The following is a 17795-nucleotide window of genomic DNA, read 5'->3' as shown; positions in this document are numbered from 1 at the left end:
GCGCAAGTATTACTCGCTTTCTGCATATTAGGTAATTGGTCTATTTTAGACTTTTGGGCTTTTTTTGGTTCTCTATTAAAGCATATTTTAAACGATTTTAAAAATAGTTTAGACAGGTTTTTAATGTTTTGGGCTTTTTTTTAATCTATAATCTTTTGAAAATATATTGATTTTACATTAGTTTTTCCTTCGTGTTATACGAGAAAGGAACACAACAAACTAAATCAATGTAAACATAATATATACTTAATCCAATACGACTTCGTTTTGGTGAATTTATTAAATATAAAATATATATTATATATAAAGGGTTTGTGGATGCGTTTATTAACCGCATCCGCATGCCCTAAAATCGATATGTAGATAATGGATAGCGAATAATTGCGTATGCAGGCAGTTAATATCCGTCCGCATGTACACCTCTAACCGGCTCCTCTCCCATGGATCCTATTCCCATGCAAAGACGGTGGGAAATTAAGAACTCAATTCAATCAACTCAGAAGCAACGTTCTCTTACATATTGTCTTGATTTGCCAACATCACCCCTTGCCCATTTAATCGAGCCACACCCTTTTTGGCCAAGGAGGCGGCAGAGCCACTCCTAGTCTTTCGTTTTTCCTTTTTTTTTTTTGTTAGATTTTTATTTTATTTTATTAAGACTATTCTTGTTATTAGGGACATTAACATACAATTTTTTAGTAGTTTGGAGGGACATTATCCTAATTAAAAGCTTGGAATGATATTCTCAGTTTGATTGTAATTTGAGAGATATGTAGGTTTTTCCCTTCAATTTATTGAAGTTTATTGTATTTATCTAATAAATAATAAACTATAGTGTGGTAGAAAATAATATAAGCACACCATTAGAGTATCTTTTAGACCTTTTACATACACCACAAATAATGCAATCTCCAGATACAAAGTTGTGTGATAATATTTCTACACATTCTTCATAAAATATGATGACTTCAATAAGCCTTAAAAATTACAACAACAAAAAAAGAAAAGAAAAAAAAAAGGGTATACTCCTTGCAATCTTCATTAAGGACTCAAAACTTGCAACTACATGCTACACTGCTGCGTCCTAGATGACAGAAGTCTGGTAGTTCAGCTGAAAGGTTATTCCTGTGGAACATTCTCCCTCGGACTTGTGTAAATGACAAGGAAAATGGAGGCTTTTTGCTTTTACCTGAGTGATCATTTGGCTTGAACGCAGTTTTGCATGATTGGAAGCTGCTACATTGTGCCTTTCAACTTCCAATAGTTGGACTGACTGATTCAAAAGCATGTACAAGCAGTTCAACTTTTCTTTTCCTTTCTGGGGTTAGTTTTGAGACAACCTGTTGAAGTGCATAATCAAGCATCCATTCCTCAGAGTTTTTTCTTTGATCCATGTCCAAATGCCTTAAATTAACTGTTTCTCCTTCTGGGCCCGGCTCCAAAGGCAGATATCGTGGCCTTCGTGGATTAAATTTCCTTACTTTTTCCAATCCCTTGATGAATCTATTAAGCAGGATCAACTTTTTCAGAATGCTCCACTTTCTTGGCATTTGCTGGTTAGATTTCTTTTCCACCTTCATTGCTGCTGTTGTCTCCTCTTCTTCGGCACTGATATTATCAGACGTGATCCACTTCTCTTCTGGGTCTGTTTTGCCGGATTTCGTGAAGCTGTCTTTATCGGAATCTTTGCAATTTGAGATGAATGGTTTCCCTGTGTCACCACGTTCCTCTTCTGAGATTTCCGGCAGAAGGATTTCATCAATCGCTTCTTCTACCAGCTTAATGGCTTCAATATGGTGGAGTTTAACTGTCTGGTCATCTGCCTCGTTATCCATTTCAGAGAAATTCTGACAAGAACTGGAAATGCTTGTTACAGGCAATGAGTCGGCCTCATCCACTTGTTCTTCTTTACCTGCTTCATCTTTTGCTGCAATACCTGATACCATGTGATTATATACCAAGCACCACAGTCTCATGTTTTTCTTTTTTTCCAACCAGGCCGCATTTGCTACACTGTTAATTGCTTTTGATTCCACATAATTTTCTGAGGTTGGGATTTCATGCATATCAGATTGTTCACAAGGTGCACTGACTAAAACGTCTGTCTCTGAATCTTTGCATCCTGATTCAGAACCATGGTTGCAGAGTTCTGAACTTGAAGTATTTCCTATGGAGACTTTTCCATTCTCTCGAACTACTTCATGACAAGTGCTTACAATGCCCTCTGGCTTCAGGGAGAATTCTTCACTTGAGCTGGGATCTTTGATCTCTGGTGAACAACTAATGATGGAATCAGGTTGATTATCAGCAAGAACGAATTTATTGTCCACCCTTTCAAGATCGACGGCAATAACTTGCTTTTCCTCCCAGTCTTCGTTGGTGGGTTGAGAAGCAGTTATTTCCTGTTCTGCTTTACTGCAATAACATTCCAAACTTGTTTCTCTGAGCTCAGAAAATTTCAGTGGAGGAGTCTGCTGTTTGTCCGTGTGAAAATCACTGACTTGCTCTGGATAACATTTGATATCTTTCTCAGGATATGATGTTTCTTCTCTGCTTTGAATTGAGGAACCATTACAGGCTTGAACGGGATTTGCTTGACTGCAAACTGCTGAATTGGATCTCTGGGGAGTTTCAATTTCTGGCAGTGGAAGAATCTTCTCAAAAGCTTCTACAAGCAGTGCTACTTTCCGTTTTTGAGCTGGAGCTAGTTTAGAAATGACCTGTTGAAGTGCATTATCAAGCATCCATTCCTCAGAGTTTTTTCTGTTGTTTGTTGTTTGGTGCCTCAGATGGACCTTTTCTGCTTCTGGGTCAGGCTTCAAGGACAGATATTGTGGCCTTCGGGGGTTGAAATTCCTCACCTTCTCCAATGCCTTGACAAATCTCTTGAGCAGGATTAAGCTTTTCAGTTTGCTCCAGCTTTTGGGCATTCTCTTGTCAGATTTCTCTTCTTTGGGAGTACTAAGACTATCAGCTTCGAGCAATGTTTCTTCTGGATTTTCTACCATATTGTCTGTTGCAGGCTCGCTGGAAGCTGAGATGCTCCATTCCCCACCCTTAACATGACTCTTTTCCAAGAGTTCTTGGTCTGGACTTATGCTACTTGTCATTGCTTGATCATCAGAAGAACGGTCTTGAAATTCTTGTAGAAGGATTTCATCAAATGCTTCTTGTAACAGCTTAACGGCATCAATCTGGCTGAGCTCATTCTTTTGGTGGTCTGATTCAGAAAGACCCTCAGAAGGATCACAGTTGTTGGTATTTTCCACCTGTTCTTCACTGTCCAATCCATCTAGATGAATCTGGTTTTCAACTTTTCGGCCAATACCTACTAATGCATGCTTATATATCGAGTGCCACGCTTTGATATATTTCTGATTTTTAGACTGCATTTTATATTCTACTTCATTTCCATTTGCAGAGAAATCCCTGCCTGCTTTTTCTTTAACATGAGAGAGAGCTCTGGTGGAATTATGCAACATTTCCTTTGCCTGAATTCCTTTCTTCATATTCCCAGAACGTTTGCCTTTAAGAAATTGACTCTCTCGTTTCATGCTCATCTGGGTCTTCAATAAACGCCGCCTCATATAAACGAAGCGCTTCAATGGAGGTGAAGCATTATGGTGATGACCATGAAGAGAACAATAACTATAAGGACAAACCTCCGTGACTGAAGCCCTTTCAGATTCATGTTTTCCTGGCTGAAGCCCCAAGGAGCCTGGGATTTTGGAATCCTTGAGAGTTGAAGAACAGGTAGCCTTACATATTTCAGAACATTTCGTAATGGAAGGCTTCTTTGATTTGAAAGTACCCATTTTTGTCAAGACTTTCACAGGTTTCAAACTCGGAGTCCTTGTCATCATTCTCACAGATTTATTACCAGAAAAAACAGATTTTGGCTTTGGATCACTTATTAATTTTTTCCTATTTTGGTGATGATTGCTACTAGAACTGGATTCAGAATTCTGGGAACTTGCCTGATAGCCGGATTCCACGCTTCTTGTGGATGAACTTGCCTTCTTGATTGATCTTGACCTCTTCACTTTCCTCTGCAAATCAGTCCCTCCAGAGCTTTTGCTCATCAGATTCCTCCTGTATTTCAAACTAGACATTCTTGTCAAACTCTTCCCAGGGTTCAAACTTGATCTCCTTGTCGACATTGTCGTTGAATTCTGCCCAGAAGAAGCAATATTTGGTGTCAGAAAATTTGGGTACCGTTTACTCGAATAATTGCAACAAAAACTAAATTCAGAAATTACAAAAAACTTGCCTGCAAACTTTCCTTCCTTGCATCTGAACTGTTTGTGGCCTTCATATAATTCGGCGATGCTTCTGACAAGGTAACAGGAAGGTGATCATTCCGGAATTTTGATCGTCTTGTGGATGATCTTTGGCTTGGCAATCTTGAGAGCTTGATTGATCTCAATTTCTTCAGCTTCCTCTTTGGCTCTGTTCCTCCCCTGTCACTGCTGTCCTGTTTCTGATAAAAAGATGACTCATTGTTTTCTGACAGCATCTCAGATTCTGCAGAATTCATACCATCGTAATGAGCTCCAGCTTCAAGATTGTTGGAAATCATTTCTGGACTAAAAACAAGGGAGCTTTGAATATGGGAATGTTCTGAAGGTTGGAGCTCTTCTTTTTCCTTGTTACTTTTGGACGAAAAAGCAAAGTTATATTCTGGACCTCTGGTTGTCTGGGAATGGTAGAATTGCAAAGAACGTCTTCTGGGATGACCCAAAAACCAGAGAATTATTCATCCAAAACAAAACAAAAACCAGAGAATCCAAAGCTTTGTACTTTGCGACGGTGACTGGTCTTCTTCATCTTCTTCTTCTTCTTCAAACTTCATTTGAAATTTCAGCTCTGACTTAGCCCGTTAACAAAATTTGAATGCGGTTGAGAAAGGGACGTAGAGAGATTCATTGACTTGGCCTTCCAGATTCATTGACTCTTTTTTTTTTCTTCTTAATTTAATCCTCTTTTTCTTTTTCCATTTGGGAAAAAATCACTAGAGATTCTCCTGTATAATATTATCTGTTTATTTTTCACAGAAAATCTATGGTTATTCTTTCACTCCAGGTAAGCCAAACTCTATTTAGAAGACTATCGTATACTATGGGAGTTCTTAAGCTATTTTAAGAAGATAATTCCAGTATTTTGGGAATTATTTTCTCCTTTTATTGTCCAACATGTCATGCTTATGGGAAATTCAAAAAACCAATAAATAATAATCAATATTAGCTAAGATATATAATATAATATCTATAATAAAAGAAAAAGAAAAAAAAAGATATATAATTTAATGATGGAATAACTATGATATAACTAGATAATTCTTGTCCACAAAAAATTAATTTGAAGATGCTAAGAAAGTTCTGAGATATGATGTGATCCAATAACATGCTCCCATGACTTTCTTTTAGCGTATATTATGTTCCTGGTCGGGACCAATGTCCACGTCAATGGTGTCTTCTGCTACGTATATATTCCCATCTAGGCTAGGACTTCACTTTCTTTATCTTTTCGGATTTCTTTCAAATTAGATTGAAAAAAATTTCATCAACCTAATTTATTAATAATATGTAAAATGCATGTTTTTTTTTTTTAATAAAATTCAGTCGGATATTATTCCAGCCATTAAAAAAGTACTTATTTTTCACATGTTCAAACAACACATGTTTTTATAGATTGTGTTGAACTTTTCGTAGGACACAAGAATTTTAGCAAAGGGAAGATTATCGCTTGACTACAAAATGCAGTTTGATAATAGTATTTTTTAAACTTTTGGAATAAAAAGTAATTTAATAGGATATCAAAATAAAAGTTTTAAGTTTGAACTCCCTATTTCTTAAAAATACCAAGTAAACCCATTTTATTAAATTTGGATTTTTCGTCTTTTTTTTTTTTTTTCTGAACAATTTATTTTTAATAATTTGATTGTATTTTCACACAGAAAACTCCCCGTAGGCCCATTGAATGCTTACCTCCTTTCTTTCTTATACACGCAGTCAAATGTAAGGATCAAGATTCTAAGTTACGGACAACCTTGAATTACGTTAGGTCTTGCATCCTCAAAATTGGGTTGGAATAAATTCTTTCAACCTAATTCATTCAACTTACATGTTTCCATAGAGCAAGTGATGCGTTTTTAATTTTCACATGTATTTTTAAAAATACAGGTGAAAATTACATGCTCTAAGAACACATGTTCGTTTAGTAAATTGAGTTGAAACGAATTCTTTCAACCTAGTTCGGATGAAAACTTTATCATTCTATTAATTCAATTTGTTTATTATTTGATAATCTTGTTGTGACTTTTGGTTTAAAACGGAGATTAGGCTCGATTATTTAAATTATTGACAGTTTGGGTAATGTTACATTTATTTATTTTGATAAAACATTCATTTTGGTACGCATTTGGTGTGCTTTAATAATTACAAGCTTCGTTATTTTCTAACCTATAATGTTCAAATGTCTCCAAGAATATTGATTTAGTTGTTAAGCATGTATTTTGGATGGTTTGCCGGGAAAAAAAAGGTAGTAATTTACAAAAGTAAATTTTTTTAAAAAATTATTAAGAATTATACTAATTTTAACATTCATATTTACCACACATATTTCATACTTTTAGCTTCTTTAAAATAATTTCTTATATTAATTATTTATAATACGATACAATGTAAAATAATTATGAGCGTTACTCAATTATTAATATTGACGGTGAGATTAGAGAGAGATTGATAGTTGGCATCGACCATCGCAAGAGACATAAAACGCGTTGACCACCAAAAGTTTGCTGGCTGTGGGACCCGAATAATTCCAAGCGCAACTCGGGGATCAGAGGGCCCGGATCCGTCAGATCTACAAATCTTTTTGAACAACCGTTTAGCGCGTGGGAGTTGGGACCCAATAGGAATACTTTCATGTTTTATGTGCTCATAATAGGTCCTTTTTTCTTCTTATTTTTCTTTTTCAATTTCTTTACAGAGTTAAAGTAGCTGGAGCTTCAAAGCTCTCACATGGGACTCTGTACTTGAGCCGAGAGATTGAAGAAAGAGGATCAAGATTTCCTAAAATTGCATGGCAAGTAATTCTTAAAATTGTGACCGTTTATCTAAATGAGTCATTTATTTTGATTATTATTATTATTATTATTTTATTTTTTTTAAGAAAAAAATTTCCTAAGCCAACCACCCAAATTAAATAGGTAGTCAAACCATTACCGAAAAGCCTTGAAATTTAAAGATAATTTGGTCATCTTCTCAAGCATTATAAAAAAAGAGTGTTTGACAAGTCTTGAATAGTCTTGTGGGGTGGTTTGGCCACCTCCTCAAGGTTGAGAGGTTGGTTGGCTTTTCAAGAGTTGTTAATCACCCTATTAAAACTTTAAAAGGCAATTGGCCACCCCCTCTAGGGCTTGAATGGGTGGCTGGATCACACCTTAATGCTTTTTTATTTTTATAGCGATAACACCACCCTTGAGGTTGTTCTTTATCAACCTATGTTATTTTTTGAAAAAGTTTTTGTTCTAAATAGATTATGTGGCAAAATCATGACCATACATTTTAAATGAACGATCACGATTGTAAGAATTACAGGAGATCTTGATCTAACGAATGATATCCTATGTGTTACGATCTTAAGTATCTCACATGACTTTAGTACAAGATTAATCGTGTGTATATAAGTTCTTGGGCACCCTCTTTTTGAAGCCGGTTTTTAATGGTGAGTTTTACCCAATATTTATATCATTTGGTAGACTGGATAAAAATATCTTCTTATTATATATGGCCACAGTTTTAAGCCATTGAAAATTAATAGGTGAGTGCAGCCACCAAAAGAGAAATGGCTAACATCAAATCACCATCGATAGAGTAGGCCACTATAGACGTCAGTTAGGGAATCTAGTGATATGTTACGATCTTAAGTGTTTCACATGACTTAAGTACAAATTTAATCATGTGTATATAAGCTCTTAAGCATCCTATATTTACATGCCAATTTTCAATGTGCATTGAAGTTCTACTCAATGTTTGTACCAACATGCCTCCCGGTAAAAGCAGCAAATTTAAGACTTATGATAAGTTTCGGCTGGAAGATTGAAGAAGTTTTTTTTTTTTTTTTTTTTTTTTTTTAAAAAAAAAAAAGAAAACTTATTTTTGTTTGGGATCCATGCATATCTATTTTCTTATTTTATGTCGCTGAGATTTTCTCTCATTTTTTTTTTTTTTTTTTTTTTTTTTTTTTTTTTTTTTTTTTTTTTTTTTTCATTCTGTAACGAAACTACTCAAAACTTCACTTGCAATATCTTTAGACTTAATGTCTCATATTTGTCCAATGACAAAATATTTTTCAATTAAAAATTGAAATTAATTGGTAGTTGGATGGTTGAAGATTGAATTGAGTTGAACAATATTGAGTGGGCCGAACAATTGTTTGAAGCCAAGCCCATGTCCAACACAAATTTCCAAACTAGAACCATGTCTATTAATTAAAAAGAAAATTATACGAAAACAAAATTAAAAAGAAAAAGAAAAAAAAAACTTCTATTAAGTAAAATGCAGGTGACTCGTCCCTTTCAATACATAAATGTACAATTTTTCCGAGGTTATGGTAAAGGTTTTTTTTTTTTTTTTTTTTTGAAAAAAGAAAAACATATTTAAAATAGAATGCAAAATCTATTGATTATTCATCTTTTCAAATTCTATATTCACTTGATTTTTAGGTAAATTCTGCCAACCTAGAATTTGACGCAACTTTTTATCAATAATAGAATTATATCCTACACTCTTGACACATTTTTGGTCAAAATGCAAATATAAACATGGATTTACTTTTTCATTTAACTTAAATTTAGTTATAGTAACAGAGAGAGGCTCCTCTTCGGTTTAAAATCCTCCTACTTCCTTTAGTTTTTAAATAGGAAAAAGCACGTAGACCAAAGAAAATATAATGGTAAATATGGATTGAGGTCCCTTGTAATTCGGTAATTCCCTAAAATTGTAGGGATCGTATTAAGTTCAAAAATCAAAGAAGCTAACAGATGGTTGAACTACTTCCCTACCCTTAAGGAGTCAGTCACACTAAAGGTGTGATTGGGTGGGTTGACCACCCTTAGGGGGGTGGCTGACTACTCCCATCATCTTTTGAGGGTGATGGTCAATTAGCCTAAGGGGTGATCGCACTACCATCAAAGGCTTAGGAAGAGGTCATATCACTCCTTAAATGGCTTAGGGGGTGGCCTCAAAGCCTCGACGTGGTGTGGTCACCTCCTTTCCTCAACCATTACCCTAAAAGGGTGAAGGGATGCTTGGCCTACCCTAATCACATTTTTAGAGTGGCTGACCACCCTCTCAGAAGTGAAGGGGAGTTCCGACATGTAACATTAACAAAATTAAATGCTAAAAGGCAATATAAATTAGGAATATAATAAATAAAATAATGAAAGAAAAAAAAATTATTTTGATGAAAATTGATTGAGCACAATGAAGCTCGTAGGTGTTTGATCAAGCGGACGTTTAAGAAATTAAGTTTAAGTTATTTTTTCAAGATTATGTATTTTAATTATATATTAACTCTAATAATTTAGAATTAATTTATAAAATAATATGTTACCCTCTTTTTTCCAGCCCCTTACCTATTTTTTTTTAATTTTAATTTCTAGTTTGTATATATTTCATATATTTATAATTTTTATATTTTGTATATTTATATATTTTTTTTATTATGAGTAACACGTGTCATATTTTTATTGCCTCTAACAGGACACACTAACCAAAATCATCAAATATTTTAACAAAATTTGATAGCATAAAATAATTTGCTATTTATGCATACTCCAGTAAGCTACCCCTCCTTCCTCCACTAATCCATTATCCATATATTTTGGTCAAAATATTAATTTTAAAAAAAAAAAAAAAAAAAAAGAAAAGAAAAGAAAAGAAAAGAAGAAGAAGAAAAAGGAAAGCAAAAGAGCAAAAAGTCAAAAATAAAAGGCTTGTGGCATGGGCCATGGGCCATGGCACGTAGCTCGTACGGGTCTAGTCATAGAAGCTACGGCCCACTTATAGAACTTCTTTCCTTGTAGGCAACAAAAAGCGCTTTCTTTTACACAAAAACTTGAGTAATCGAACGTGTTCGTCACTTATCCCAAAATAGAAAGTTCCAACAATCAAACAGCTTTGTCCAGAAGCGCGCCATTCTCTTCCTTATCCTCCACCTTTGCCTTTGTAATTATTACTTCATCATATGCTTAACCAAATCTTCACTCTAAAGTCGGCGTCACCCTATCGGCATCTTTATCTCTTCCCGGATCTCAATGCTTCCCAGAAATCAATTTCCCTGGTATATTAATTACTCTCCCATGCCTCTCCCTGTTCAAATTCTGTAATTGTGGCCTTTCTGTTTTCTCTAGGATTTCTTTTTTGGGTTTGTTCTTTGTTTCGGTCGGTGTTGAGAGTTTTGGGTTCTCATTTGGAAACCCATTTGGCTGTTGATTTTTTTTATTGTGGTGCTGGTTGGGGGATTTGAGGTGGAAATTTGTGCTTTTTCTTTTGGGTTTAAGCACCGTTGGAATTTGGAGGGATGGGTTGTTTTTTTTAATCAAGTTTTTCTGGATGAGGTGTGTGGAGCTTGAGGGTTTCAATGGTTATTGGGATTTTGGGGCTCTGATCCGGAACCTATTGGGTTGTTGACTTGTGCGAGCTGGTCCTGGTTGGAAGTTTGAGGATTTGTGATTAGAAGTATGTGCTTTGTCATTTGGTTCAGGATCAACAGCTTTCCTTAACACGACCTGTCTTCTGCAAAAGTCAGCTTTTTCTTCTTAAATCTTTAGGTAATTTTTGAAATTAGGTTGTTAGTTTTCTGTCTGTATCGTAGTTTCTTAGAACTGCAATAGATTTTTCTTTTTTTGCTATTTTTCTTCAGCTTTGTGCATTAAGCAGATTGAGCTGTCACATAACCGATCATTTAAACAAACACCTGTTATATTAACCAAGATATGGATATTAGTAATGAGGCCAGTGTTGATCCTTTTTCAATTGGACCTTCAACCATCATTGGTCGAACAATAGCTTTCAGAATTTTATTCTGCAAGTCAATGTCACATTTGAGGCATCAAATACTTCATGTGTTTTTGGATCTAATGTATAGATTTAGGGACTTTATGGCACCCATGGTAGCATGGTTACACCCCCGAAACCCTCAAGGAATATTGGCAATGGTGACAATAATCGCCTTTTTATTGAAACGATATACGAATGTAAAACAGAGGGCTGAAATGGCTTATCGGAGGAATTTTTGGAGAAATATGATGAGAACTGCATTGACCTATGAGGAATGGGCTCATGCTGCGAAGATGCTAGATAAAGAGACCCCAAAAATGAATGAATCGGACCTGTATGATGAAGAACTTGTGAGGAACAAGATTCAAGAACTCAGCCATCGCCGCCAAGAGAGATCTCTGAGGGATATTATTTTTTGCATGCGAGCTGATCTTGTCAGAAATCTCGGTAATATGTGCAATCCTGAACTTCACAAGGGTAGGCTTCACGTGCCCAAGCTCATAAAGGCGTACATAGATGAGGTCTCATATCAGTTGAGAATGGTTTGTGATTCAGATTCAGAAGAGCTATCATTAGAAGAGAAGCTTGCTTTCATGCATGAAACGAGACATGCCTTTGGGAGGACAGCTTTGCTTTTGAGTGGGGGTGCTTCCCTTGGATCTTTTCATATTGGTGTGGTTAGAACACTGGTTGAGCATAAGCTTTTGCCCAGAATAATTGCTGGCTCTAGTGTAGGATCTATTATGTGTGCTGTGGTTGCCACTAGGTCTTGGCCTGAGCTGCAAAGTTTTTTTGAAGATTCTTTGCACTCTTTGCAGTTTTTTGATCAGATGGGTGGGATTTTTACTGTAGTAAAGAGGGTCATGACACAAGGGGCTGTTCACGAGATCAGGCAGTTGCAAGTGATGTTGAGGGGTCTAACAAGTAACCTTACATTTCAAGAAGCTTATGATATGACAGGTCGAATTCTTGGGATAACGGTTTGCTCACCAAGGAAGCATGAGCCACCTAGATGCCTTAACTACTTGACTTCACCTCATGTTGTTATATGGAGTGCAGTGACTGCTTCTTGTGCGTTCCCTGGCCTCTTCGAGGCTCAGGAGCTGATGGCAAAGGATAGAAGTGGAGAGATCGTTCCTTATCATCCACCATTTAATTTGGATCCCGAGGAGGGCTCTGGTACTCATGTGCGTCGGTGGAGAGATGGAAGCCTGGAGATTGATTTACCTATGATGCAATTGAAAGAACTGTTCAATGTGAATCATTTTATCGTCAGTCAGGCAAATCCTCATATAGCACCATTGTTGAGGATGAAGGAATTTGTGAGAGCTTATGGAGGCAACTTCGCTGCCAAGGTATGTATATACGGTACTGGAACTTCAATCCGTTTGATCTATATTATACTTGGCTGATTTACTAAAGAAGCAAGAATAAATGAATAATGTGCATGAGTTTGAACTAAAGTTTCAGATTTTGACCGTCCAGCTATTAGTTATCAGTTTAACTTCAATCTGTTTGATCTATATTATACTTGGCTGATTTACTAATGAGGCAAGAATAAATGAACAATGTGCACGAGTTTGGACTAAAGTTCCAGATTCTGCCCGTCCAGCTATTTGTTATCAGTTTTTTTCTGAACATCATCAGGATTGATTCTTTGTTTTTGTCCTTGTGGGTGTGATTGAATGAGTCATGGCTACTTGGAACTATCAGACGAAGCTTTTGGAAGATGCACGGTTGAAAAGTTTTGTTCAGATAATAATTGCCTTTTTCCACCCCTCCAATCCCATCTCTCATTCTATTAATAAATTCTCTTCATCTTTTTTTTATCATGTTCCTTTTTTTCCCTTTTTTTTTGTTGTTGATAACATAGATGTTAGAGTTTAGCATTGTTCTTTAGGCATTTTCTCGTGCTTTCTTCCCTATACTAGGGTGGCCTTTCTTTTATCATGTCATTATTAGAAAAGTTAAAACTTGTTGGAATGAAAATTAGTTGGCAGCTGGCGAAACATGATTCTCTTACAATTCATGGTGAAATATCTGGTTAAAATTTGTGGGACTCTTCATTTGAGTTGATAGTTGATGCACAAGGCTTACAGTTTATGGTCTAAAAGAAAGAAAAGAAAAAAAAAATTGTTGCCAAGCAGGTTAGATTGAGGCACAGGAATTTCTTTATGTGCGATGCACAGAGGAGTCTGTGCACTTGGTTGGAATGTCATAGCATCTGCACTTGAGTGGAATAACCTACACTTGAGCGGAATGTAATACCAGTAAAGATGCATGTTAATTTGAACCACCTAATGCCAAGCCACATCTTAAGTGGACACCAGCTCAAATACGCTGTTATGTATTTCCGTAACAGAGTCTATTTTTTGTATCTTTTCCTGACCTTTGTGAAATGAAAAATAATCTTCTTAATGTTTAATTGTGTAGCTTGCTCATCTTGTTGAGATGGAGGTGAAACATAGATGCAACCAGATACTGGAACTTGGTTTCCCTTTAGGGGGTATTGCCCAGTTGTTTGCTCAAGATTGGGAGGGTGATGTCACAGTTGTTATGCCTGCCACACTTGCTCAGGTAGATGCAAAGAAAATGTTTAAATTTTGGATTGGCATATTCAGTCTTAGTGACATGAAAATTTCTCAAAAGTTTGTTTATTTAAAAGTTCAAATGTTAAATGAAATTGTTGAATACTTTCAATGTAGGCATTAGATCTAGCTTGACAATTATGCATTTCAGCAATTGGAAAATTCTTACAATGGTAATTGACCAGCAATTGTTTTCTCCCGCTTGTGATTCTTGTACCAGTACTCAAAAATTATACAAAACATATCATATGTGGAGCTTCAAAAGGCAGCAAACCAAGGGAGAAGGTGCACTTGGGAGAAGCTCTCGGCCATAAAAGCAAACTGTGGGATCGAGCTTGCTCTTGATGAGTGTGTTGCAATTCTCAACCACATGCGTAGACTCAAAAGGAGTGCTGAGAGAGCTGCTGCTTCTTCTCATGGCCTAGCCAGCACGGTGAAATTCAGTGCTTCCAGACGAATTCCTTCTTGGAATTGCATTGCGCGAGAGAATTCCACAGGCTCCCTTGAAGACCTCCTTGCCGATGTTTCTTCCTCATACCATCAAGGAGTTGGTGGATCCACGGCTAAAAATTTGCGAACCCACCGTAACTTGCACGATGGAAGTGACAGTGAGTCTGAAAATGTGGATTTAAATTCTTGGACAAGATCTGGCGGGCCCTTGATGAGAACTACTTCAGCTGAAAAGTTTATTCACTTCGTCCAAAATTTGGATGTCGATGCGGAACTAAACAGAGGCTTAATGGCCAATCCTAACTCAATTACTCTTCAAATAGTCGGCAACAATCAATATTATCATAGCCCAATGGTGACAACACCAGATAGAAGCTCAGAAAGCACAGACTTTGATCAGAGGGATCTTGGCCCTAGAATTTCCACTAATGGTTCCAGCATAATTGTGACTGAAGGTGATCTTTTGCAGCCTGAAAGGACCCATAATGGGATTGTGTTTAATGTTGTAAAGAAAGAAGATTTAACAGCGTCAACTAGGAGTCAGGATGCGGAAAGTTACAGCAGTGACATTCCTGAATGTGTGCAACTCGACAGTCTTGAGAAGGAGAATGATGCTAGCTCTGCATCTGAATATGGTGATGACATTGTTGCCACAACAAACAGTCTAAATGTTCCAGATTCTACTTCTGGGGATCATTATGGCATAGATGATGGCAGCAGTCCACATGTTCTCGATGGTTGATTTTGACAACCATTATGATAATAGTTGTGCTGTTGGTGTTGTTTTATCAGGGATGCTAATTAGACACCATTTCTTTCACAAATCCGGATAAAATACTGTTTATATTGCACTTAAAACTAGTGTCACATGATGATATTCTGATCATAGGAATGGGATGAACTGAATCTCATATAGCTGAGAGAAGAACTGTGAAGTTTTTGATTTCTCTATAATTATACCTAATTTGAAATGCTTGGTTTTTAGTGCTTATTTGTAGAATTTGTTGCTTTCTGGTGTTGCTAAATTTATTTCATTTTTTTTTTCCAAGCCGACCAAGAGGGATAAAAAAAAAAAAAAATAGAACAAGGAAAAAGTGATCCATTACCAACTTCACGTGGCTTATCTTTCCACAAAAACATTTATAAGAAATTGCTTAAGCTTTTCCTGCCCATACTAGAATATTCATTGGCTGCTGAAAGTGCTCAATTTCTAATGTTTGTCGTGGTACGGTGATAAGGAGTAGGTGGAGGCCTTGAATTCAATTGTCATTAACCACCAACCCATGTGTTTTTTCATACCCAACTAAAAAACAAGTGCTTTTCCACAAGGATTACCTTAGCAATTTGACATACGAGTTCAGAAAAAAAATACCCACGAAAACGACAAAATTCCCAACTTCATATCATCCTGTGCCTTATCTTTAACTCTTTCCCTATTTTCAAAGAACATTTTGAAAGGTTCTACATGTTTGAAAAGTATGTACAAGATGTCAAGAGCAAAGTGTTGGTAGGCGCCCGCCGCCCATGATGGCCTGCCATGGGTTTGTTTGTTTTTTTTTTTTTTTAAAAAAAAAAATTTTATTTTATTTTATTTTTAAGTACCTACCATGGGTTTGATTCTTATTAAAATTAGGCTTAACCCCTTTGTTGGAAAATTATCCTGACCTTGCCTAATGGGCCGGGCTTTGGCTCAACCAGGCCCAACAACAAATTACCAGAACCAGACCTATTGGGCTTGTCAGTGGCAAAGCCCAATAGTTCATAATAATATTTTACCGATGTCATCTTACCCCGAATCAGAATAATACCGAGCCCCAGATTTAACCAACTTGGCTATAATTGTGGAGCACATACCACGATCTAGAATCGGTTGAAACCCGACTTCACAACCTGCATCATAGCGATTATCATGGAAGGTGCCCTACGATCTACAGCCGGTTGAAGACCGACTGCGCGATCATTGTTGAGCATGTACCACGATCCCATGATTTGAATTGTCGACAAATGCTCTAGACCCGACACGTGGTCCAATGAATAGACAGGACTACTCTCGACACTCCCTCTATAAATACCACACAACTACGCAGGTACAATTTGATTGCTCTCTGTGATACAAAAGAGATATACGCTTGAGATAATATTGACTTAAGCATCGGAGTGGGATTGTCGAGTTTCCCCGATGCAGTTTTCTCTTTTACAGGTTAGGAGGCAGGCTCTCGCAGATTAACAAGTTACCAAACCGAAATCTGTTCTAACACTTTTATATATCACTACAAAAAAATAAGCAATTCTGGACGGTTTCAAACTGTCCAGAAATTGAAAAAGAACCGTCTGGAAAACGGTACAGACGATTTTTTTCTGGACGGTTTCAGACTATCCAGAACAATGATTCGCTAATTCGGGTTACAGACGGTTTGGGCCAAACCGTCCGCAATTGCAGACTTTTTCTTCGGCCCCCCGCCACCTCTTCTTCCTCTGGCATCCTTCTTCTCTATCGAAACACTGAGGACATAAAAATCATTCACAAACCCACACCGAGCCTTCTGCACAAAAATTCCTCACAAAAATCCTTCTTGTTCTTTTTCTCAAAACCATCAAGTATCCAGCCTACACATCAAACAAAAAAATGTTCACAAATCCTTCACAAATCAAACCCAAAAATTATCACAATCCACACACCCTAACAATTTCACTTACCCAAAAAAAAAAAAAAAGTTCCGGCGCCTGGATCTCTCTGTATTCCAGCCAGAGATCCGGCCGAGCGTGGGTTTCGGCCAAATCTGTCAAACAAGAGAGAGAGAGAGAGAGAGAGAGAGAGAGAGAGAAGCCATTGCCTCGTTCCCGTCGTCCAAGTCGTCGTCAAGCCAGGGCAGCTTCAAGGTCAGCCAAGCAGTCGTCCTGATCTCGCCGACCATCCAGATCCCGTCGCCCGTCTTCAATCGCCGACCAGAAAGAGGAAGAAGAAGAACGAGAGAGAGAGAGAGAGAGAGAGAGCTCTAAGAGAGGAACATGATGGTTTTGAAAAGCCATGGGTTTTGTTTTGAAAATTCCATCAATGGTTTTGTTTTTTTTTTAAAAAAAGTGTTAGCAAACGGTTTCAAAAGAAACCGTCTCTAAATTTATCTAAATATTATTTTTTAGACGGTTTTTTTTTTAAATCGTCTGTAAATTTATAGAGAGTTATAATAAAATCGTTTGGAAATTAAAATATACAGACAGTTTAATTAAAACTCGTCTGGAAATTAATTTCCAAACAATTTTATAAAACTGATTGTAAAACTATAATTCTAGACGGTTTTCAAGACCGTCTAAAAAAAAACCATCAAGAAAATGTGATTTTTTTGTAGTGTATATTTTGACTTAGGGATGACAATTCGTTTTCTCGTGTTGAAACATGAGTATAAGACTATATAAGTCATTACAATCTAACCCCTTACTAAACCAGAAATCTTGGTTTCGTTACTGCACAAGGAGTAATCATTCTTGTCCTTACGTCTCATTAATTTTGCACCATTTTAGCTGACCTATTGGCCACAGAAAAACACGGTGGAGACAGCCCCACATGGAATTGAAAAGAGAATGAATGAGGAGGCAGAAGTTTTCTGCAGTTGATAATTGATAGTCGGAAAACAACTGTCCGTGTAAAGTAAAGGGTAGGGCATTGGGGCACGGCATAAACAAAAGCAGATGA

General features: G+C 36.7%; 2 protein-coding genes and 1 long non-coding RNA gene across 3 annotated transcripts; 1 reads left to right on the top strand and 2 right to left on the bottom strand.

Moving 5' to 3' along the window:
• Window positions 1-869: 869 nt before the first annotated feature.
• Window positions 870-5026, bottom strand: LOC133872880 (calmodulin binding protein PICBP). The gene is made up of 2 exons (XM_062310517.1): window positions 4271-5026; window positions 870-4172 (listed from the first exon to the last, which is right to left on the bottom strand). Exons 1-2 carry the CDS (start codon window positions 4577-4579, stop codon window positions 1251-1253), a joined length of 3231 nt encoding a protein of 1076 aa, XP_062166501.1. The 5' UTR covers window positions 4580-5026; the 3' UTR covers window positions 870-1250.
• A 5112-nt stretch (window positions 5027-10138) lies between these two features.
• On the top strand, window positions 10139-15095 carry LOC133872752 (triacylglycerol lipase SDP1-like). The gene is made up of 3 exons (XM_062310347.1): window positions 10139-12421; window positions 13500-13643; window positions 13875-15095. The coding sequence occupies exons 1-3, from the start codon at window positions 11003-11005 to the stop codon at window positions 14844-14846; spliced, it is 2535 nt and encodes an 844-aa protein (XP_062166331.1). The 5' UTR covers window positions 10139-11002; the 3' UTR covers window positions 14847-15095.
• Window positions 15096-16169: 1074 nt separating this feature from the next.
• On the bottom strand, window positions 16170-17231 carry LOC133874082 (uncharacterized). The gene is made up of 2 exons (XR_009901199.1): window positions 16802-17231; window positions 16170-16711 (listed from the first exon to the last, which is right to left on the bottom strand). It is a non-coding gene; the product is annotated as an uncharacterized LOC133874082 (long non-coding RNA).
• Window positions 17232-17795: the final 564 nt, after the last annotated feature.

The sequence above is a fragment of the Alnus glutinosa genome, chromosome 7 (assembly GCF_958979055.1).
Source record: "Alnus glutinosa chromosome 7, dhAlnGlut1.1, whole genome shotgun sequence".
Taxonomy (NCBI): domain Eukaryota; kingdom Viridiplantae; phylum Streptophyta; class Magnoliopsida; order Fagales; family Betulaceae; genus Alnus; species Alnus glutinosa.
The sequence above is the reverse complement of the archived record's forward strand: the minus strand, read 5'-3'. Positions and strand labels throughout refer to the sequence as shown.